A 22,287-nucleotide genomic window follows, 5' to 3' on the forward strand; every position below is an offset into this window, starting at 1 on the left:
ACAACCTAGATGGGGCTACTATAAAGTAGGTACATAACCGTTGGATAACCGTTCTCAGGGAGTAGTTATTAATGGTGTATAGTGATGCTGGAAGGGTATAACAAGTGGGGTTCTGCAACTGTCTGTTTTGGGACCGATTCTGTTCAATATCTTCATCAATGATTTAGGTGATGGCATTGAGCAGGGGTGGTCAATAATTTTTGATGGGGGGGGGGCACTCCAGAATTTGGAAAGTGGTTGAGGGCCACGCTCTTCCATAATATTAATGGAGGAGGTGCAGGCTCTGGGATGGAGCTTGTGTGTAGAAGGGAGCTTGGGGTAAGAGATCTGGGATGAAGGAGGAAGTGTGGGGTCTGGGAGGGAGTTTGAGTGAAGGAGGCAATTATGACCAGGGGCACTGGACTGAGGTGCAGGGAGTTGGGTTCTGACCTAAGCAGGGGATTGGGGTACAGGAGTTTGAGTTGCGACCTAGGGCAGGAGGCGATTGTCCTCTGGGTTTGGCGATTGAGATGCCGGGTCTGGGAAGGGATATGGTTGCAGGAGGGGGACAGAGGGTTTTGGTATGTGGAGCAGGGGGCAGGAGTATAAGGGCAGATGGTTGGCAAAGGGAGGGCCTGGGGTGCCAGAGGCAGGCCTGGCCAGGAGACTTACCTAGGTGACTCCCAACCAGCAGTCCAGCATGTTTCTCAGGCAAGCAGGCAGCCAGCCTGCCTGCCCCACCCCCGCACAGGCTACAAGACCATGTGAGTGTGTGAATAACTAGGAGCCAAAGGGAGAGAGGTGTTTGGTGTTTGTTATTCAAACAGGCAGCTCCCATTGACCAGTTTCTGGCCAGAAACCATCCAATGGGATGTCTAGGGGGCAAGAGCAGTGTCTGAAGCCTCTCCCCCCGCCTGACTCACAGTTTTGAAAGAGAAATGGTTTTGCAGCCATTTTTCTGAATGGCGTGTGGATGGGGCAAGGCAAGCAGGGAGCCCGCCTGGAGCTCCCCACTGCATCCGTGGGCCGGATCTGGTGTCTTGACAAGCTGGATTCAGCCCACAAGCCGTATTTTGTTCAAGCCCAGTATTGAGAGTACGCTTATTAAGTCTGCAGCTGATACCAAGTTAGGAGGGGTTGCAAGTGCTTTGGGGGATAGGGTCATAATTCAAAATTATCTGGACAAACTGGAGAAATGGTCTGAGGTAAATAGGAGGAAGTTTAATAAGGATAAATGCAAAGTACTCCTCTAAAGAAGGAACAATCAGTTTCACACATACAGAATGGGAAGCGTCTGTCTAGGAAGGAATACTGCAGAAAGGGATCCAGGGGTCATAGTGGACCACAACCTAAATATGAGTCAGCAGTGTGACACTATTGCCAAAAAAGCAAACATGCTTCTGGGATGCATTAACAAGAGTGTTGTGAGCAAGACACGAGAAGCCATTCTTCCACTCTACTCTGTGCTGATTAGGCCTCAATTGGAGTATTATGTCCAGTTCTGGGTACCACATGACAAGAAAGATGTGGAGAAATTGGAGAAGGGCCAGAGAAGAGCAACAAGAATGATTAAAGGTCTAGAAAAGAGATGACTGAGAGGGGACATGATAGCAGTTTTCCAGTATTTAAAAGAGTGTTAGAAGCAGGAGGAACAAAAATTGTTCTCGTTGGCCCCTGATGATAGGACAAGAAGCAATGGGCTTAAACTGCAGCAAGGGAGGTTTAGGTTGGACATTTGGGAAAACTTCTTAACTGTCAGGATGGTTAAACACTGGAATAAATTGCCTAGAGAGGCTGTGGAATCTTCATCACTGGAAATATTTAAGAACAGATTGGATAGACATCAGGGATAATCTAGATGGTGCTTGGTCCTGCTGTGAAGGCAAGGGACTGGACTTGATGAACTTTCGAGATCCCTTCTAGTTCTAATATTCTATGATTCTACCACTGAAGATCTTATTAATCCTGTAAGTAATATCTACCAAACCTAAAGAATCAGACACATTACCTCCCAGCTTAATTAATAGTTCAGATTTTACCCCCAACTATGCACTAATAGCCAATTCTTATTAACTAAACTAAAATGTATTAAAAAAAGAAGAGTGAATATTGGTTAAGAGATCAGCACACTTATAGACATGAAGACAGTGCTGAGATCAGATTCACAGTAGAGATGTTGAGCTTTATAATTGTTCTTTCAGAATTAGGTCCAATAGGTTCAGTGTCCATATTCAGGATGAATCCAAGCAAACTTGGAGATCTCAGTCTTGGATCTCAAACTTCCCTGATGACGCTTAAGCAGATCTGAGATAAAAAGGATCAGATTCCAAGGGTCTTTTATACAGTTTCCTATCATCCACTTGACTATACGGTCATGGGTAAACAGTAGGCTTTTGATGTAACCTCCTATTTTCCAAACACCACCATTACACAAATTAATATAGAGCAATCTTTCCTTTAGGCAATCTATCACAGATTTCAAAGAGACATACAGACAATGACATTATTTCACCCAAGATTCATCTAAATGTTAGTATTCCCTTTTGATCTCAGAGTCAATAGCTGTAGTGACAGACAGGAACTATTTACATGGCTAGCATCTATAAGTAAAAACCCAACACTGATATTACTTCTAACAACATAGATTTGCATTTTAAAGTTCTAGACTTCTCAGTATTTAATGGGCTTAATAACCAGTTACCTACTTTTCTAACATGTCTCTACAGATAGCTTATGGGTCTGTTAGCCTGCAGAATGCTTAACCCTTTCTGGCCACGTTTCATGCTGGGTATAAGATTTGTTGCAATTATATAACACTGGGTGCAGCAATGTTTTTTATAACTGTGGTTTGTAACCTATCCCTTAAATCGGCTTCCGTACCTAATGACTGGAAGGTAGCCAACATGACACCAATATTTAAAAAGGGCTCTAGAGGCGATCCGGGCAATTACAGACCGGTAAGTCTAACTTCAGTACCGGGCAAATTAGTCGAAACAATAGTAAAGAATAAAATTGTGAAGCATGTAGAAGAACATAATTTGTTGGACAAAAGTCAACATGGTTTCTGTAAAAGGAAATCCTGTCTTACTAATCTATTAGAGTTCTTTGAAGGGGTTAACAAACATGCAGACAAGGGGGATCCAGTAGATATAGTATACTTAGATTTTCAGAAAGCCTTTGACAAGGTACCTCACCAAAGGCTCTTGTGTAAATTACATGGCCATGGGATAAGAGGGAAGGTCCTCTCATGGATTGAGAACTGGTTAAAAGACAGGAAACAAAGGTAGGAATAAATGGTAAATTTTCAGAATGGAGAGGGGTAACTAGTGGTGTACCCCAAGGGTCAGTCCTGGGACCAATCCTGTTCAACTTATTCATAAATGATCTGGAGGAAGGGGTAAGCAGTGAGGTGGTAAAGTTTGCAGATGATACCAAACTGTTTAGGATAGTCAAGACAGAAGCAGATTGTGAGGGACTCCAAGAAGATCTCACCAAACGGAGTGATTGGGCAACAAAATGGCAAATGAAAATTAATGTGGATAAGTGTAAAGTAATGCACATTGGGGAAAAATAACCCCAACTATACGTACTGTATGATGGGGGCTGATTTGGCTATGACAAATCAGGAAAGAGATCTTGGAGTTTTCATGGACAGTTCTCTGAAAACTTCCACACAGTGTGCAGCGGCAGTCAAAAAGGCAAATAGGATGCTAGGAATTATTAAGAAAGGGATAGAAAATAAGACTCAGAATATCTTACTGTCCCTGTATAAAACTATGGTATGCCCACATCTTGAATACTGTGTACAGATGTGGTCTCCTCACCTCCAAAAAGATATTTTGGCCTTGGAAAGGGTTCAGAAAAGGGCAACTAAAATGATTAGGGGTTTGGAACGGGTCCCATATGAGGAGAGATTAAAGCGACTGGGACCTTTCAGTTTAGAAAAGAGGAGACTGGAGGGGGGGGGATATGATAGAGGTATATAAAATCATGAGTGGTGTGGAGAGGGCCGATAAAGAAAAGTTTATTTATTAGTTCCCTAAATAGAAAAACTAGAGGACACCAACTGAAATTAATGGGTAGCAGGTTTAAAACTAATAAAAGAAAGTTCTTCTTCACACAGCGTGTAGTCAACCTGTGGAACTCCTTGCCAGAGGAGGCTTTGAAGGCTAGGACTATAATAGAGTTTAAAGAGAAGCTAGATAATTTCATGGAGGTTAGCTGCATAAAAGGCTATTAGCCAGGGGATAAAATGGTGTCCTTGGCCTCTGTTTGTCAGAGGCTGGAGAAGGATGGCAGGAGACAAATCGCTTGATCATTGTCTTCGGTCCACCCTCTCTGGGGCACCTGGTGCTGGTCACTGTCTGCAGACAGGATACTGGGCTAGATGGACCTGTGGTCTGACCCAGTATGGCCGTTCTTATGTTTATGTTCTAATAAGGGATGTTAGCATGTACCCAGTTACACGATTAACTGATAAGCTTGCACTCATCAATTAATCTTAACGATTATACATACTTCCTCTCCCCTGTATCAGAGGCAGCAACAGGGGGGAAGCAGGAGCCAGTGTCTTTGGGGAGCCAGCGCCTTTGGGGAATTAGCTTTTAAGCCAGCTGCCCATGAGTGCTAGCTCCTGCAGAGCCACTTTCCCCCTCCCCTGCACTGTCTCCCACAGAGGAAGCAGAGAGAGGTGGTAGGTGGGAGCTGGAACTTGAGGGAAGCCTGCTTTCAAGCATGTAATGGGTTCCACTGAACTACCTGCCCCTTTCTCCCCCCCCCCCATGCTGTTGCCTCTGTATCAAAGCCAGCAGCACAGGGTGGGGAGCTGGTGGGAGCCGGCTCCCTGTGAGCACCGGCTCGTACCTGACCCCCTGCGTATAAATTTGTAAAAATTAAGCAGTTACACATTTACAAAACACCATGATTGTTAACATCCCTAATTTTTATAGTAATATTTTACTCAGATAATATCACAACTACCCACTTCAGGTTAGGGCATGGCCTAATAAGGAAGAGCCTTGTGCTCCAACAACCCATAATGACCAGTAGGGCACCTGACAACTGTAACTTAGAGAAGTCTTCACTGGGGTATCCATCAGCAGTACTGTAGCCCCAGAACTGGGGGGAACAAACACGTGGCTTAAAGCCACCTTTGCATCCTCCTTCTGGCACTCCTATGCCAGAAACAAGGATCCCTTGCCTGACTATATGGACAACAGATTTTCTTCTATATCACAGTAGCTTAATTCATTAATATTTGTGAGTAAGGCACAAATGCTACAGTGACAATACTATAGACATGCCTATGAATAGTGAAATAAGCACTGAATTTGGCTGACTGTATGTGTAATGCCTCCAGACCTCAGTCGTCTGTGGGTGGAATCAAGCCTGGGATCTCTGATGCTTAGTGAATGAGCCTCTATCGCATGTGCTAAAAGACAGCTGTTTGATAGCTAAGCTAGAGAGCAGAATCATCATTCTCTATTTGGGTGGTCTCAGTGCCACTAGATGGGACAGTGCACCACACCTAGAAGGTGTGTGGGTTACATATGTGCATAATGAAGGTCTGTATCTGATGTGAGTTTAATCTGAATGGAAGATTAATGTGGATTTTGTTAGAACATGTGTTTCTTTTGTTTTGTTTTGTTTTTTGGCAATAACCTGAGAAATGCAGGCATGGAGAAAAAGTTCCTTTTGATTATACAAAGACCAATCGTATGTTCATAGCTGGAGCACGCACAGGGAATCACCAATTTGCTGCATTCCCACAAGATTCATAAAATAGCTGCACAGCAGAGACAACAAGCTCTAACATGAAAAACATGCACACTCCCCTCTCCTCTTCCCTCCCAATGGAAATGTCTTCATGTTTCCTTTTCCTAAGACCCGAGCATGCTAGAAACAGGCATTAGCAGCAGAACAAAATGTCCATTCTTCTTAGCAAAAGTCTGTTTTTTCTCTTGAGAAGATGTGTAAAGAAATACCAACCTTCCCACTGTTTATTTAATCTCATGCTTTGATTAATGTTGTGATGACAAGCATTAGAACCTTCAGGGCTGCAACCTGGGATGAAAGGGTTGTGGGCTGTTGCTGCATCACTACAAGAGACTTTAGGCTGGGTTCCCATGGGAGGACCCTGTGAGGCTGGGGTCTACAGGAAGTACCATCCAGCAGGACTGGAGTGGCAGCTTCTCACAGCCCCTCATTGGCCAATACCAATAAAACAAACCCAGAAAGCACAAAGGGAAGCATTCTGGGCAACAATACAGACTACCTGCTTTTTTTCTGCTCCAAACTCTACTGGTGATAGACCCCAGATTCTGGCTTCAGACCCTGGTTTGTCTTGGGATTTGCAGTTTTATTGCTATCTGTAATGTGGTGTTCACCCCCTGATGTCCTGGTAATCTGGACTTGCCTGATGCCTCTCAGTTCATCGCTGGCCTGTAGTGGACTCTGATTACCTGGTACCTTACTTGGCTCAAATCCTTCTCTGACCAGTAGGTCTGGCTGCCCTTATTACAGTTGTGATAACAAGTGATTAATGATTTTGTTAAATACTTATTTCTACTAGCAAGGACCTGAGGAACTTTTCCAGAAAAGCTTGCTCAGATGATAGATCCTGTTAAATTAGAAGCCAGTTTTTGGAATCTTGAGGAAATCATTGAATAAAAGGGATTTTTGTTCCTCTCTGTTCACAAAGGCTGACTAAATTATTATATGAAGACTGCCCTTTGCATCTTCAAAGTGCTGAACAAATATTTAACTAATTAAGAGGAGGGGGAAACAGACTTTAAAGGATGACTTCCCAAACCAAACTGATTTTAGTATGACTTCTGTGGTTGAGTAAGAAAAATGTCTAGGAGGCTCTCTGATAAGTCCTTGCTGCAAAATTCCTTCTTCTTTTATCCACAGCCTTCTTTCCCTTCTAGCCCCTCCACACTTCCTGCATGGCCTTTCAGTCTGTGCTCTCTCCATTCCTAACTTTAGCCCTCCACTTTGCTGTCATGTCCTGAAGTGCCTGCAGGGATGCCACCAGTGGCAGCATTGCCCTATTGGCTACACCAAAAGAGGCAGAGCCTCAGGCAGAAGGGGCAGGACTGGGACATTTCCCTGCTTCCCCACCCAAAGACCATGATTAGTCTGGTGGTGGGGCAGCGAGTGAAGTCTTTGCCCCCCACAGAGGTTCCTCCTAGGCACCCATGCTTAACGTCTGTTCCCCTGGGCTTGGGGTGAGTATGCAAATTCTCCTCTCGCCCTGCCAGGAGCACACGGTGCTTCTAAGGTGCTACAATTTGTGTCGAGCACACCATTAGTTGATAAAAGGCCACTGCGACTCTGCAGTATAAATGTAGTAGGAGCCGGTCTGGACCCTCTCCGTCTCTGCTTTTTAAATGTGTTCAGAACCACTGTGCCTCTGCCTCCCCTGTCCCTCCCCACTGCACCACAGAGACAGTGCTAGGGGGAAACGGCTTTTAAGCTGGCTCTCCCCAGCACTAGCTTCTGCTTCCCTCTTCCCCTTGCTGTCTCTGATATAGAGGCAGCAAGGGGGCGGAGGGGAAATGCGAGTAGTTGACTCGACTACCTGATAAGCCTAGTTGACTAGTCTTTTACATTCTTAAGCATAGGTGCAGACTCTGTGGCAGTCTGGGGCTGGAGTACCCATGGGGATAAATAGCAGCAGCCCCCACCAGCTCTCTCTCTTTCCCTAGCACCTCTTACCTCTAGCAGGCCCCACTGATCAGTACCTCACCCTCCCTCCCCATGCCCCCCTCCTGCTGATTTCAGCTGTTTCACAGCATTAGGAAGGGTCTGAGAGGCAGAGAGGGAGGGGGGACTTGGCACACGCAGAGTAGTGGGTGGAATTGGGCAGGAAGAGCTGGGCAAGGGTGGAGCAGGGGCAGGAGTGGAGAGGGGTGGGCAGAGGCGGGGCAGGGGTGAGATCTTGCGAAAAGATGAAATAGAGCTGGGTGGGGGCAGAGTTGGGGATCAAGCACCTCCCAGGCACTTTTCAAAGTCATTACCTGTGTGATGTGGGATCCCCAGTGTCCTTGTGTTGGAGCAGAAGTCATGAGGGATTGTTATCCTTGCAGAGCTGTACTTAGCATTTCCTGACCAAGGGACTCACCCTCAACTAAATGGCACTTTCTAAGCTGGGTACAAGTGTTCCAAAGTCTAGTGAATTGAGGGAGGGTGGGAATAGGTACTTGTGCCTGGTGGAGTGGGACCCAGATACCATTAGACCCTTCCTTTCTCCACAGTGTACTAGCAGAGGCTATTTGGACTCAATTGAGAGCCTTGTTACCCGCCGAAGAGCTGAAATCATTAAGTCTAAGTATTAGACGTGCTTTTGGATAGTGTCCTGAAGACATCCAGCAGGGTGGGTGGTAGAGAGGGGTGGTGAGTGAGTGCTGGAGCAGCAGTGTGTGTTAAGTGCCTCCTTCCACCTCCACCCAAGGTGGGAGGTGAATTGTGTAGCTGCACCTCTGAACTCTGGATCTGAACTGAACTATCCAACAATGGCAACTGTGAGTGGGGTTCAGAGAGGCTGGACATGTTAAAAGGATTGTTGGGTTGCTGGACTTAAGTCCCTGAGGGGAAAAGGACACGGCTCAGTTTACTCGGGGGTGGACCTTTTGCTCATGGTTTCTATTTATGAATCCTGTTTGTAGTGCTTCTCCTAATTAATGCTGAGTTACATCCCTCCTTGTTTTTAAAGTTTTTTGCTATACTCAGACTCTGTACTTGTGAGAGGGGAAGTATTGCCTCTTAGAGGCACCAGGGGGTGGTGTGTAATTGTCCTGGGTCACTGGGTGGGACCTTCAACTGTTTTTGTGTTGAAGGGGAACCTCTGCCTACTGAACCCTGCACTTGTTGCTTCCAACTCTGGCTGGCAGAAGAGTTACACAAAAGTTACCTCATTATCCCCCTCAGGCTATGAATTCCAACATGCTGGGGTGAGTGAGCTTTCAGAGAGGAGTGAGGGATTTGCTTTCCTATTTAAACAAAAAGGCTTTGTCATAACCATAATGCAACAGAGTGATCTGTCTTGTTAAAAGTTTGTTTGGATTTTTTCCACCACAGAGATTCAATTCTCATTCTGCTTTTTTTTTTTTTTTTCTTCCTTTTTTGGGAGGGGAGTGGGACATTAGGAGTGTGAGAGAATAGGATAATAATAGAGTGGGAAAAGAGAGGATTCTTTCTTTATTTCTTTTGCCAGTTGCAACTTCCTGTCTTTTTTATTATTTTCTTTTTTCTCTAAAAAGGAGCAAACCCCTATATGAATACTCTTGAAGTATAATTTATTTCAGTTTATCTGCAATTTGTTTGGACTCTGCCACATCCAGGGAACACGTCTGCTTTTTCAAAACTGTTTCCAAAAAAGTGTGTGCGTTCTTTAGGCATCCCTGTATTCCTCATTTTATGAGGAATAAGGGATCTTCTGAAAGAGGAGGTTTTTTCCACATTTGGCCCTGTATAGACAGGTTTTTCTCTTCCGAAAAAACAAGTGGAAAAACCCCCCTGCAGTGTAGCCCTTCAGTGATTTCAGCTACATCAGAATAAACTAGGTTAGGTCTATTAAAAAGCATTTTGCATGTATTTAATTACATGGATTTTAAATTGTCCTTTTCTAAACACCAAGTAGAATCAGTTTAACTAAAAGGTGCAAACAGGGAAATAAAAAGTTTTTTGCTGGTTGCTGGGCTACCAATGAATAGAACTACCAGAAACATGAGGTCCAGGAAAAGGAAATAAATCAAAGAACTTTTGAAGAGCCTAAGTCCAGATCTATATTAGGAGGCAAAGTTGAACTAAGGTATGCAACCCCAGCTATATGAATAATGTAGCTGGAGTCAACATACCTTAGTTCGACTTATTGAGGTGTCTCCACTGTGGGGAGTCAATGGGAGCATTTCTTCCCTTCCTCCTAGGGACTCGGTGGAGTACCGAAGTCAATGAGGGTATGCTCAGCAGTCAATTTAGCATGTCATTATTAGACCGTCTAAATCAATCCATGGGAGATTGATCTCTGCAGTGCTGATCTTCTGGTAAGTGAAGACAAAGCTTAAGCAAGGAAATTTGGTGCAGATGTAACTAGTGAGCCTCATGTTATGGTGGCCTAAGACCTCTATGTTGATCATTAGAGCTAGTTTTAAATGCAGGGTAAAAATGTAGTGTAATACTGGTTTCTCTTCAGATCGTATAAATCTTTTGCCTTTTATGAAAATTCAAAAATTTTCAAAGCTCAAGAATTCAATTTAGTTGGTCATGGTGTTATTTATAAGCCTCTGATGCCAGATGCTAGATGACAGGAGATGGATCACCTGATAATTGCCTTGTTCTATCCATTCCCTTTGAAGTATCTCCCATTGGCTACTGACTGAAGACAGGTTACAGAGCTAAATGGACCATTGGTCTGACCCAGTGTGGGCATTTTTATCTTTATAGTAACCCTTGTACTGTGGTGAAAGTAAGGCAGTGAGCCCCGGTGAGCTGCTCTAGCAAGAGCTGGCTGCGCTTCACTGAGAGTTGGCTGGAACATTCCACTGAGAACCTGCTGGCGGGCAACATGGCTTGCGTTGCACTCTTCCAGTGGGGCTCCTGATGAGGCTGGTGCTGAAGATCCAGCATGCACAGCCAGGTGAGGCAGGCAGGCTAAAGGGCCCAGCTGGGAGCGAGCCTCCAACTGGTCTACTAGTCTGTCTGCACCTGTCCTGCTGCCCCTCAGTGGATTCTGGACAGTGCATGTGCCATCCATGTTCTGAGCTGGAAGAAGCCAGGGTAAGGGAGCAGCAGGCCAGAGGGTCTCTCGCTCCACTGCTGGTTTCCCGGCAACAGGGTTCCCACACAGTCAGCCCAGAGCTCCGTTGTGGCAGCGGCAGCAAATAGGAGCATCGGGGCAAGGACCCGTCCATCTGCTAGGTAAGGTAACCCGGCCTCAGGGCCCCACCCACACTCTTCCCCCACTTCCAGTCCCCTGTCCTGACTCCTGCATCCCCCGGTTCCTCTAGCCCCCTACCCTGACTACTGCAACCCACAGACCTGCCCTGACTTCTGCATCTCTCCCAGGCCCTTCCCCTGACTCCTGCACCTCCCTTAGCCCCCTGCCCTGATTCCTTCTGCTCCCACACACATCCCCAGGCTCCTGCCCTCACTCCTTCAGCTCCCACACACATCCCTTGACTCCTACACCCTCTCACGTCCCAGCTCCTCTGACTCTGCACCCCCACACTCCTCCTCCTTCCCCCACACTTAAAATTTCTTACAGGTACTATTGTATTGCTTCTTCTGCCCCAGTCAGGGGCGTCTACATGGATATTGTTCTTGGCTTCAGATGGGGGTGCAGGTGGATAGGGGCAAGGGGAAGGAACAACGGGGCTCAGCAACCACACTTTTAAAAATGTTCCCATGCCACTGGCACTAGAGGCTGGAAACAAAAGCTTTGTGGAAGCAGGAGTATTGCACTCACCCCTACCCCTGCCTGGCCTGCCATAGCTACTGCAAGGAGAACCTCTTTCACCATAACAGATGAAAACAGAAAGGTGCTTTATTTTTCCAATACACTACTCAAGAGATCCAGTCATCCATGCCTTATTTTTCTTTGCATGTATCCTTTGATAGTTGTCTCAGATATTTCTGGCTGTTGCCAGTGTATGTGAGGATTTTATTCTTTGAAATGTATGGATTTTATGATAGCTTATGGAATTTATCCTTTTTACTCTGAGACCACTCAGGACATACTAGCAATGGAGTATACTGAACTCTTCCATTCTATTGTGTATCTTTCAGATTTTCAATGCAACTGATACCCCTTTTCAGATGTCTGAGCTCCTTTTAATAGAATTTGCTGCTCTTAATGCACTCAGGGACTTCCACTATCAATGATAGATTGAAAGTTGTCTTTCATGCTGCCTATGCTTTTGCCTTTTCCTTTATATGAGTGTATCCCTGCTTTGCCAGGTGACAGGTGTTTTTAATGATCACAGAGCTTTCTGTTTTTATTATGTTCATTGTTTCCTGAACAATGCATTTAAAGCAAAATATCTTTAGTAGCTAGAGTGAAATGTCTCTGAAAACAGCATTGTCTGAATCAGTTTAATTTTTTGACCAAATTTACATCGCTTCTAAAAATGTTCCTGTGTGAAGAAAAATGTGATAGACCAATAGGGTGGTTTCTTCTTAGTAGTTTCTGTGAAATGAGGTTTCCCCTGCAGCCTGGCAAACAGCTTCTGTTTACATGAAGATGTCTGCATTTCTTTAAGATTTGACAAAGATTATTTCAGCTGCTATTTGTACATTGCACTGAAGAGGAAATGGGAAACACTTAATTTTTGTTCACCTTCTGCATGTCTGATCAAGGTATGCTTTTCTGCAAAGCCCACTGTAAACTAGTTTGCTTGAAGACATCAAGAGAGATGAAATACTTACTTTTAATACACTTTTGTCTGTTCCCCTTCTAACAAAGCAAATTTCATTTCCTTACAATAACTGTGAACCAGAACATGTCTTCCCCTCCACATAGCAAGATCCAGTTTCTCCATCCTTAGTAGGCTGCTGGTTCTACTGAAAGTAATAAAACTACTCATGCAGTAAGGCACTGCTCATGCCTGTCTGGAGGGCCAGCAGAGCCTAAGCATCTCTGAAGTTCTCAAAATAGTGCACAAGAGTGAACTCCACCAAAGTGAGTAAAGGTAGCAGAATCTAGTGCTTCATAGACGCTTGCAACTTTAAAAACTCTAGATATGGAGATCTGATTAATGCACAGGGCTTATCTCTTTCGTACTTGTGGAAATAAATCTATTTAAACTGGTTAATGACAAAAACATGGAAGTGAACCAGATCAAAGCTATAATTAATTCATATTAAGGAAAAGTTTGCTGAAACAAGTCAAAAACACGTAAGAACTTTGATGGTTTTATCTTCCCCAAGTTGCAATACTATATTTGTACATAAATATATCTAATCTCTCTCTCTCCCCCCCTTATATATATATATATATAAATAAAAGAACCAAATACACTTCATTAATAAAATATTGATCTTCTGGAATTGGAATAGAAAGAATAGCAGTTTGAAAATCATCTCTATCTAAGGTCTAATAGATATAATTAATAGTGGTAGAGTTATTAAAATATATATTATTAATGACTACATGTTTATTAGTTTGATACAGGCAACTGAAAAGCAGAAAGTCCCAGAACCACAAGGCATTATGTATCTCAGGGTGCATCTACACAGCACCCTAAACTCAAAATAGCTTATTTTGAAATTTGGCAAATGAGAATGAGTGAAGAAGTGCTTGCTGCACTCCACACAAACGGCTGGAGGAAGCAAAGGAGCCCATCCCGTAATTTAACCCAGTTGTTAGAACTCTCACCTGGGATGTTACCAGGGTTCAAAGGGAGTCTCCTGCTCCCATACGACGGTTCTAACTCCTGAGTATGGGACAACCCCTCCTGTTGAAGCTGTTCCATTTTATATACCTAAAGAGTCATTGGAGTAGGGGACTGGATCCTGAGAATCAGGTGTCCCGGATGAAGATCTAACTACAGGGTTACAGAGTTAGTCTCTTTCTCTCTGGGTCAAGGGTTCCTAAATTTGTTATGCACAGCAGAACAGCATCAACAGGAGAGACTGAGGGAGTCCCACAGCAGTATATTTCATAGTTTAGTGGCAGGAGAACTCTCCTGAGAGGTGCAAATGTTTTCTCCTCCTATACCTGAAAGGAAATTTAAACTGGAGTGTCCCACCTCCTAAAGAGTGCTCTAACCACTTAGCTAAAAGTCATAAGGTGGGCATCATTGCTAGCTCCTATCTTTTGAATAAGACTTGAGTGGCATGGTGGCTTTTAAACACACCTTCTAGATCAGGCTCCATAGATGAGACAGGCAGATGAATGCCTAATTTTCCCTGGTACATGGATCGTTGTAGGCCATAAGTGAGATAGATAGGTGTTCACACACAGGTATCTAGAGAACTTTTACTCTGAAAGCTTAGGACCTATACATTTAGGGGGCAGCTGAGTGGAGACTTTAGATTGTCACACCTAATACAGGTACTTATATAAATCCCCTTTCCTTCCCAAGGATCAGACAACTCTTTCCTGTTGCCTGGATAGAATCATAGAGCTGGAAGAGACCTCAGAAAGTCATCAAGTCCAGCCCTCTGCCCAAGGCAGGACCAATCCCAATTAAATCAACCCAGCCAGGGCTTTGTCAAGCCGAGACTTAAAAACCTCTAGGATGGAGATTCCACCACCTCCCTAGGTAACCCATTCCAGTGCTTCACCACCCTCCTAGGCCGTGTCCAGACTCAGGGGTTTTTTCGGGAAAAGTAGCCTTTTCCCGAACAAACTTCCCCTGCATCCAGACTCAAGCCGCGTTCTTTCGAAATTATTTCGAAAGAACGCGGCTTTTCTTTCGATGGCGGTAAACCTCGTTTCACGAGGAAGAACGCCTTCTTTCGAAAGTTCCTCTTTCGAAAGAAGGCGTTCTTCAATTTAAAGAGGCCGTCTTCGAAAGAGAGCATCCAGACTCGCTGGGTGCTCTCTTTCGAAAAAGCGGATTTCTCTTTCGAAAGATCCGCCTGCAGTCTAGACGCGATCTTTTGAAAGAGGCTCTTTCGAAAGAAGCCTGCAGTCTAGACATAGCCCTTGTGAAATAGTTTTCCCTAATATCCAACCTAGACCTCTCCCACTATAACTTGAGACTATTGCTCCTTGTTCTGCCATCCGTCACTATTGTGAACAGCCTCTCTCCATCCACTTTGGAACCTTCCTTCAGGAAGTTGAAGGCTGCTATCAAATGCCCCTTCACTCTTCTCTTCTGCAGACTAAATAAATCCAAATCCCTCAGTCTCTTCTCATAGGTCATGCGCTCCAGCCCCCTAGTCATTTTGGTCACCCTCTGTTGGACCCTCTCCTTTTTATAGTGGGGGGACCCGAACTGGACAAAATATTCCAGATGTGACCTCACCAGAGCTGAATAAAGGGGAATAATCCCTTCTCTGGATCTGCTGGCAGTGCTCCTTCTAATGCACCCTAATATGCCATTAGCCTTCTTGGCTACAAGGACACACTGCTGACTCATATCCAGCTTCTCATCCTCTGTAATCTCCAGGTCTTTTTCTGCAGAACTGCAGTCAGTCCCCAGCCTGTAACAATGCTTGGGATTCTTCCGTCCCAAGTGCAGGACTCTACACTTGTCCTTGTTGAACTTCATCAGTTTTCTTTTGGCCCAATCCTCTAATCTGTCCAGGTCACTCTGGACCCTCTCCCTGCCCTCCAGCGTATCTACCTCTCCCCTTAGCTTAGTGTCATCTGCAAACTTGCTGAGAGTGCAATCTCTCCCCTGATCCAGGTCATTAATAAAGATGTTGAACAAAACAGGTCCAAGAACAGATCCTTGGGGCACTCCGCTAGAAACTGACCTCCAGCCTGACATCGAGCCATTGATCACTACCTGTTGGGCCCTACAGTCTAGCCAGTTTTCTATCCATCTTACAGTCCATTTTTCCAATCCACATTCCCTTAACTTGCTGGCAAGAATATTGTGGGAGACCGTATCAAAAGCTTTGCTAAAGTCAAGGTATATCACATCCACTGACTTTCCCATATCTACAGAGCCAGTTACCTCATCATAATCAGATTGGTCAGGCATGACTTGCCCTTCATGAATCCATGTTGACTATTCCTGATCACTTTCCCCTCTTCCAAGTGCTTCAAAATGGATTCCTTGATGATCCCCTCCATGATTTTTCCGGAGACTGAGGTAAGGCTGACTAGTTTGTAGTTCCCTGGATTGTTCTTCTTCCCTTTTTTAAAGATGGCCACCACGTTTGTCTTTTTCCAATCATCCTGGAGCTCTCCCAGTCTCTACGAGTTTTCAAAGATAATGCCCACAGGCTCCGCAATGACATTTGCCAACTCCGTCAGCACCCTCAAATACATTAAATCAGGGCCCATGGATTTGTGTATGTTTAGCTTTTCTAAATAGTTTCTAACTAGTGCTTTCCTCATCAAGGGCTGTCCATCTCCTTCCCATACTGCATTGCCTAGTGCATTTGTCTGGGAGCTGAACTTGTCCGTGAATACAGAGGCAAAGAAAGCATTGAGAACTTCAGCTTTCCCCACATCATCTGTCATTAGGTTACCTCCCTCATGTCCCTCTTATTGCTAACATGCCTGTAGAAACCTTTCTTGTTACCCTTCACATCCCTTGCTACCTGCAATTCCAATTGAGCTTTCACCTTCCTGATAACTCTTAGGAAGGATAATGTCTTATGTCATTAAGGAGAAGGGACATCCTTCAGATCCCAGCTGACAGAGAATATTAAGTGGGAATCCTCTGGTCACCCCTTTGCAGCAGATCTCCCATGATTGAATATTTATAGTTATTAGTGTCTCCACCAGCCCAAGCACTGTATATATTTGGGGGTCTACCTTGATTGCCTCCAGGAAGAAAAATGTAAATAATGGTTCTTATGGAGGCATTGAATACCTAAGATAAAACCCACATAATTTTACTTACAAGTTATCCTAGCAACAAACAATAGAAAAGGCAGAAGATTAACAGAGAATTTGGTTAAAAAACAGCAAATAGACTAGTAGCACTTAAAGACTGACAAAACATGTTGTTTTTTAAGTTTTTCCTGTTACAGACTAACTGGGATACCCCTCTGAAGAGATTCGATTGTTAGACCTGTACCGCCGCAGTAGGTGGTGCTGCAACAGCTCAGCTAATGGCTGCAATTATCAACAGCAAGTTGCAACATAAAATCTTATCCATCATTCTTGGCATTGTACACTGACTCATCACTGAGTGCACACTCTCCCTTAAGGTTTTAGTCCTGGACCTTTGCTGTGTTGACACACTGGATGAGTGGGAGTTTAGGCCACCACTTTGTAAGTCCAGCAAAGGCAGTCTAGGTAACATAAGGAGCAAGGGAATTGTATATTGTATCTGCTTAAGTGGCACAGTACTAGCTGCAAGTAATGATTATATTAGAGAGCAATAGCCCAGGGGTAACTTACTATCTCCACAGTTATTTGTACATCAAATTCACATCAGCGGCACAACCAAGAGTTTCCAGTTTCCAATCTCAATGTGTCTGCTATCCTAGATGGGCCTACATCAATTTATTGTGATGATAACCAGAAATATAAGGCCAGAAGCTCAGCTGATGTAAATGGATTACACTTACTTGACTTCAGTGGAAATATCCTGATTTAATCCACTGGAAAATCAAGCCCACAATTCATCCATTTATTTTAAAAAATTACAAAAAAAACCCTCAATTGAATCAGTCAATGGCTTAGTAGACTCCTTCAATTAAACAGTTGTAAAAAGTTTAATGCACCTATAATTCTATTTATCCACATCCTTATAGTCTGACACAGAAAAAACTGTTTAGTAAACGTGTATGTGTGTAAGTGTTGCATGATAGGGGAATTTAATGGATCCAAAAGTAAAAAAGCACAATAGTTTGTCTTGCTTTACACCACTAATAAATAGTATGCTGTTTCTCATATGGTCTGTCCTTTGATGAAATGATTATTTCACATTGTAAGATGCTATTTTTATACTATATTTAACTTTGGTAAGTGTGTTAAAACAGCAAATTATAGTTACTGAATGTAAAACAGCAAATTGTACTTACTGAATGTGACTCTCCATTATCTTTAAGTGACATAGTTGGTATTAATTAATAGTTAGAAATGATTATTTGTATCTCTTTATAAATTAAATTGTTATATATTACAGTAGAACTTCAGGCATAATACACTTAAATATGTTATCAAAACCCTGTAGTTATCAAGCCAGTTCCAAAGAGTTGCATTATTACATTATATATTGCAATGTAACCAACACACTGTGTTCCTCAATGAATTATAGCCCAATCTTCAAAAGTCAACATAGAGTTTGAAAGGGCTCAGCAAAACTTGTTATGCATGTACAAATGGTGATGTAAGAAGGTTGCTTTTTAGGACCTTGCATAAAGCTCACTGTTGAGTCTACCTCTAAAGGGTTTCAGTCATTGAAATGCTACATAATTAATTGTGAAATATATACTGGTTGTGCCCCCCTAGTCCAGCATCCATGGTCTGTCATGATTTTAGTTAGCTGGACGTCGCTTTATCATGGGTGTGGCCACACTTCCTGCAGTCCCTTAAAATTTGTGTAAGCCACCAGCACGGGCTCTCAGTGTCCTGTGCTATTATTTAGCTCTAATTTATCCCTAAATGTCTTCTAAGGGTATGTTTACACTACAAAGTTAATTCAAACTAACAGCTGTTAGTTCGAATTAACTTTAATAGGGGCTACACATGCAAACCGCTATTTCAAATTTAATTCGAACTAGCGGAGCGCTTAATTCGAACTAGGAAAACCTCATTCTACAAGGAGCAACACCTAGTTCGAATTAAGGGCTGTGTAGCCACTTAATTCGAACTAGCTGGAGGCTAGCCCTTCCCAGGTTGCCCTGGTGGCCACTCTGGGCCAAACCAGGAAAACTCTTCTGCCCCCCTCCCAGCCCTGGAGACCTTAAAGGGGCACGGTCTGCTCATGGTGCCTGTGCCAGTTGCAAGCCTGCCAGCACCCAGCCAGCAGACCCTGCACCCTGGCACAGGATGAGCCAGCCACCCGCTGCCACCCAGCCCTCCGCCTCTTCCCAGGACCAGGCTGGCGGCTCTCAGGAGCCTGCCCGGGGCTGCAAAAGATGGGGTCTAGTGAGAAGATCGTGGACCTCATTGAGGTTTGGGGGGGGCCTCCAATGTCCATGATCTCTGCACTAGGCACAGGAATGTGGCTGTCTACAGCTGCATGGCTGTCAGCCTGGTCACCAGAGGCCACATGCGGACCCAGGAGTAGGTCCGCTGTAAAATAAAGGACCTGCAGCAGGCCTACTCCAGGGCCTCCCAACCAGGGGCCGATCCAGAGGCCTGCCCTCACTTTGAGGCCCTGGACCACATCCTGGGGGCTCATGCAGTCCATGCCCCCCGGGTGGTGATCAACCCCGGGGCAGAAACGGAGGAAGAGGAGGACACCGAGAGCCAGGAGCATGTAGGGAGCCTGCCTGAGACCCAGCACCCCTGAGGCATCCCACAGAACACATCTGCTGTGTCATCTGAGGCTGGGGAGGGTTCCACATGTGAGTGCCATCATGCTCCCCTTATGTGTATGGGAGGCGTGGGATGGATGGGGCACCCATGGACCATGCGCTTGGGCCTTGCCCATCATGGAGCAGCAGCTGGGTGTCGTGCAGGGGCCCTGGCCTGTTCCCCGTACGCCGACCTCACCTTGCAGAGGGGGGCTGGGTTTCACCCACTGTGTCCACTGGGAGAAGTGACCACTGCTCTTGTTTCACCATAGCAGCAGCACCTGGGACTGCAGGGTGCACCACCCTGCCTGCACCAGCCATCAGCACCTGGGCCAGCAGGCGCACCAGGAGCCTGGAGGACTGCCAGGGGCGGCACCTGCGGCTACTGGGGCAGCAGCTCCGCACCCAGGAGCACAGGGTCCGTGAGGACCTGCGTCTGTGGCAGCAGAGCTTGGAGGCGCTGGAGGGTCAGGGCCGTGCCCTCTGAGGTCACCTCCAGACCCTGGTGGACAGGTTCCTGCTTCCTCCTGTGCCAGCCCCTGCGGCTGTCCCAGCTCTCGCTCCCCCTCCCACTTCCTCCACACCCCTGTCCCTCCTGCCCCCCCTACACTCCATCCCTCCCCCCCTCCCACGCCCCCGCACCCGCAGTGCTGCGAGACGGGAGAGCCAGGAAGACCCCAAACCCTGAGCTTTCCCTTCCCTTTCTCCTCTTCCTCCCCCTTCCAGCTCCCTCCTCCCAGGTTTCCCCCTCCCCTCTACCAACCTAATTCCTCCCTCCCCCCACCCCAGTTATGTAAAATAAAGAGATTTTTTTTTTTGACAGAACAGGTGTGTTTCTTTGACAGTAAGAAAGGGGGTTAGGGAGGGGAAAGGGGAAGGAGGGGAAGGTGGAAGAAGGCCCCAGTGGGGCATGTAGGGAGCGTTTAGTCCTTCTCCATCAGGAAGCTCTCCTGCAGGGCTTCCTGGATCTGGATGGCCCCCTGCTGGGCCACCTAGATGGCGGCGGTGCGGGGCTATGTGTACTGGCCAGCCAAATTTTCTGCCTCAGCCATCCAGGCTGGCAGGAAAGCCTCCACCTTCCGCTCACATAAATTGTGCAGCACACAACATGCTGCCACCATGGGAAGGATATTGTGCTCAGCGAGGTCAAGGCGGATGAGGAGGCACCGGAATTGGGATTTCAGACATCCGAAGACCCCCTCGACCACGATGCAGGCCCTGCTGAGCTTGGCATCGAAGGCCTGCTGGGATGGGTTGAGATGTCCTGTGTAGGGCTTCATTAGCCAGGGCTGTAGGGGGTAGGCAGCATCCACCACCAGGCAGACAGGCATGTCCACATCCCCGGCCTTGATGTGGTGGTCGGGGAAGAAGGCCCCGTCGTGCAGCTTCTGGCACACGGAGGAGTTCTGGAACACCCTGGCATTTTGTGCCTTGCCGGACCAGCCCACATTAATGAACTGGCCCCGGTGGTCACACACAGCCTGTAGGATGACGGAGAAGTTCCCCTTGCGGTTGATATACTGAGAGGCCTGGTGTTCCGGGGCACAGATGGGCATGTGCGTCCCGTCGATTGCCACCCTCCTCCCCCGCAGTTGGGGAAGCCGAGGGCACCGAACCCCTAGATAACTGCATCCGGGTCGGTGAGGCAGACCACCCTGCGGAGCAGCACCCTGTTGATGGCCTTGACCACCTGCAGAAAGACACACCAAACCATGAATCACTGAGGCACCCGGGTGGCTGGGAGTGTTTGTTCCCTGGCACTGCCCCACACCCCACTCCCAGAAGCAACCCCTGCTGCGATCCTGGCCGCCATGGGCGGCGTGTCGTACGGCCGGGACAGACCGAACCCTCCAGTGCGGGGTACTTTTGCCTCCTCCCCCCCCCCCATTTTTCCTGGGGCAGCCCATCCCCTCCTTGCAGCCTCCCTTCCTCCCCGGCCCAGTGGCTGGTGAGTGCCATACCTGCATGAGCACTGCTCTGATGGTGGATTTCCCCACGGCAAAGTGGTTCCCAACGGATCAGTAGCTGTCCGGCGTGGAGAGCTTCCACAGGGCCATGGCCACACGCTTCTGGAGCGGGATGGGGGGCCTCATGCAAGTGTCCCGTCACCACAGAGCAGGGGTGAGCCACTCGCAGAGCTCCAGGAAGGTGTCCTCCTTCATCCTGAAGTTCTGGGTCCACTGTTGATCTCTCCAGTGCTCCAGGACGATGCGGTCCCACCAGTCCCGCTGGTGTCCAGACGCCGGATGCGGCGAGGCATGCTGGCGTCCGGGCACTGCTGTGCACCAGGTGGTGCCAGGCAGCCTCCACCCATAGCTACCAAGGGAAATTGTGGAATCCCCTTTCTTGGAGGATTTTAAGCACAAGTAAAACACCTGTTGGGGTTGGATTAGGTATACTTGGTCCTGCCTCAGTGCAGCGGGATGGGCTAGATGATCTCTTGAGGTCCCTTCCAGTCCTACATTCCTATGATACTATGATTTGATGGTGCATTTATCACTAGTTTTTGCATTCCAGATGTGTCAGTCGGGCTTAAGAACCAATGTGAGCCATATGAATGCATCTGAGATCAGAAATAGGCCCATGTGTTCTAGATCTGATTTATTTGTTGTTACAGTATGGAGATAGCTTAAGTAAATGAGAAACATGTGTCATGCATTAGTGACTCATAAATAATGACCAATCAGAACAGGAAATTACCTTCTGCCCTGGTTATTCTCCTGCTCTTTTTCCTGCACTTACAGCTAGGTGAAACTATGATATAAAATAGTCCACTCCATTAGAAAAGAAATTTGGGGAAAATATGCAAGGAGAGAAGCATACACATGGCATTTTTAGACTTCAAAGTAATTAACCTACACTGGAAGGTTGTTCTTAGCATTAATCTAATCCAATGCTCGCTGAGATTTCATAACAAAAAACAGCTTCCAGAAGACAATTAGGGTCTTGTGTAGTTATTTCACCAACATGTTAAATAAACTCACAAAGATAACTGAAACCACCTGCTACTGCTCCCTGCATAGCAGGCATCTTAGTGCAGAAAATGCACTTAAAAATGGTGCTCAGTTTAACACAGGCCGTACTTGCTATAAGTCCAAGATATGGTCCAAAAAACTTGGATTTATAGCAAAACAACTTAAAGCAGGGATTTTTTTTCCTGCGGCTGACTTCCATTAGCACAAATTGGGGAGGTTTTTTGCACAATTTACGAGA

The 22,287-nt window shown here is 46.0% G+C and overlaps 1 protein-coding gene across 1 annotated transcript in view; it reads left to right on the top strand.

Moving 5' to 3' along the window:
* Positions 1 to 19,856, top strand: part of CRELD2 (CRELD disulfide isomerase 2) — a 61,325-nt gene extending 41,469 nt beyond the window's left edge. Inside the window, exon 11 of the mRNA XM_075927874.2 lies at positions 19,347 to 19,856. Coding sequence (XP_075783989.2) covers positions 19,347 to 19,841 — 495 coding nt within the window. The 3' untranslated portion in view covers positions 19,842 to 19,856. The remainder of the gene's footprint in view (positions 1 to 19,346) is intronic.
* Positions 19,857 to 22,287: the final 2,431 nt, after the last annotated feature.

Source organism: Pelodiscus sinensis, chromosome 1 (genome assembly GCF_052426305.1).
Source record: "Pelodiscus sinensis isolate ZL-2025 chromosome 1, ASM5242630v1, whole genome shotgun sequence".
Lineage (NCBI taxonomy): Eukaryota > Metazoa > Chordata > Testudines > Trionychidae > Pelodiscus > Pelodiscus sinensis.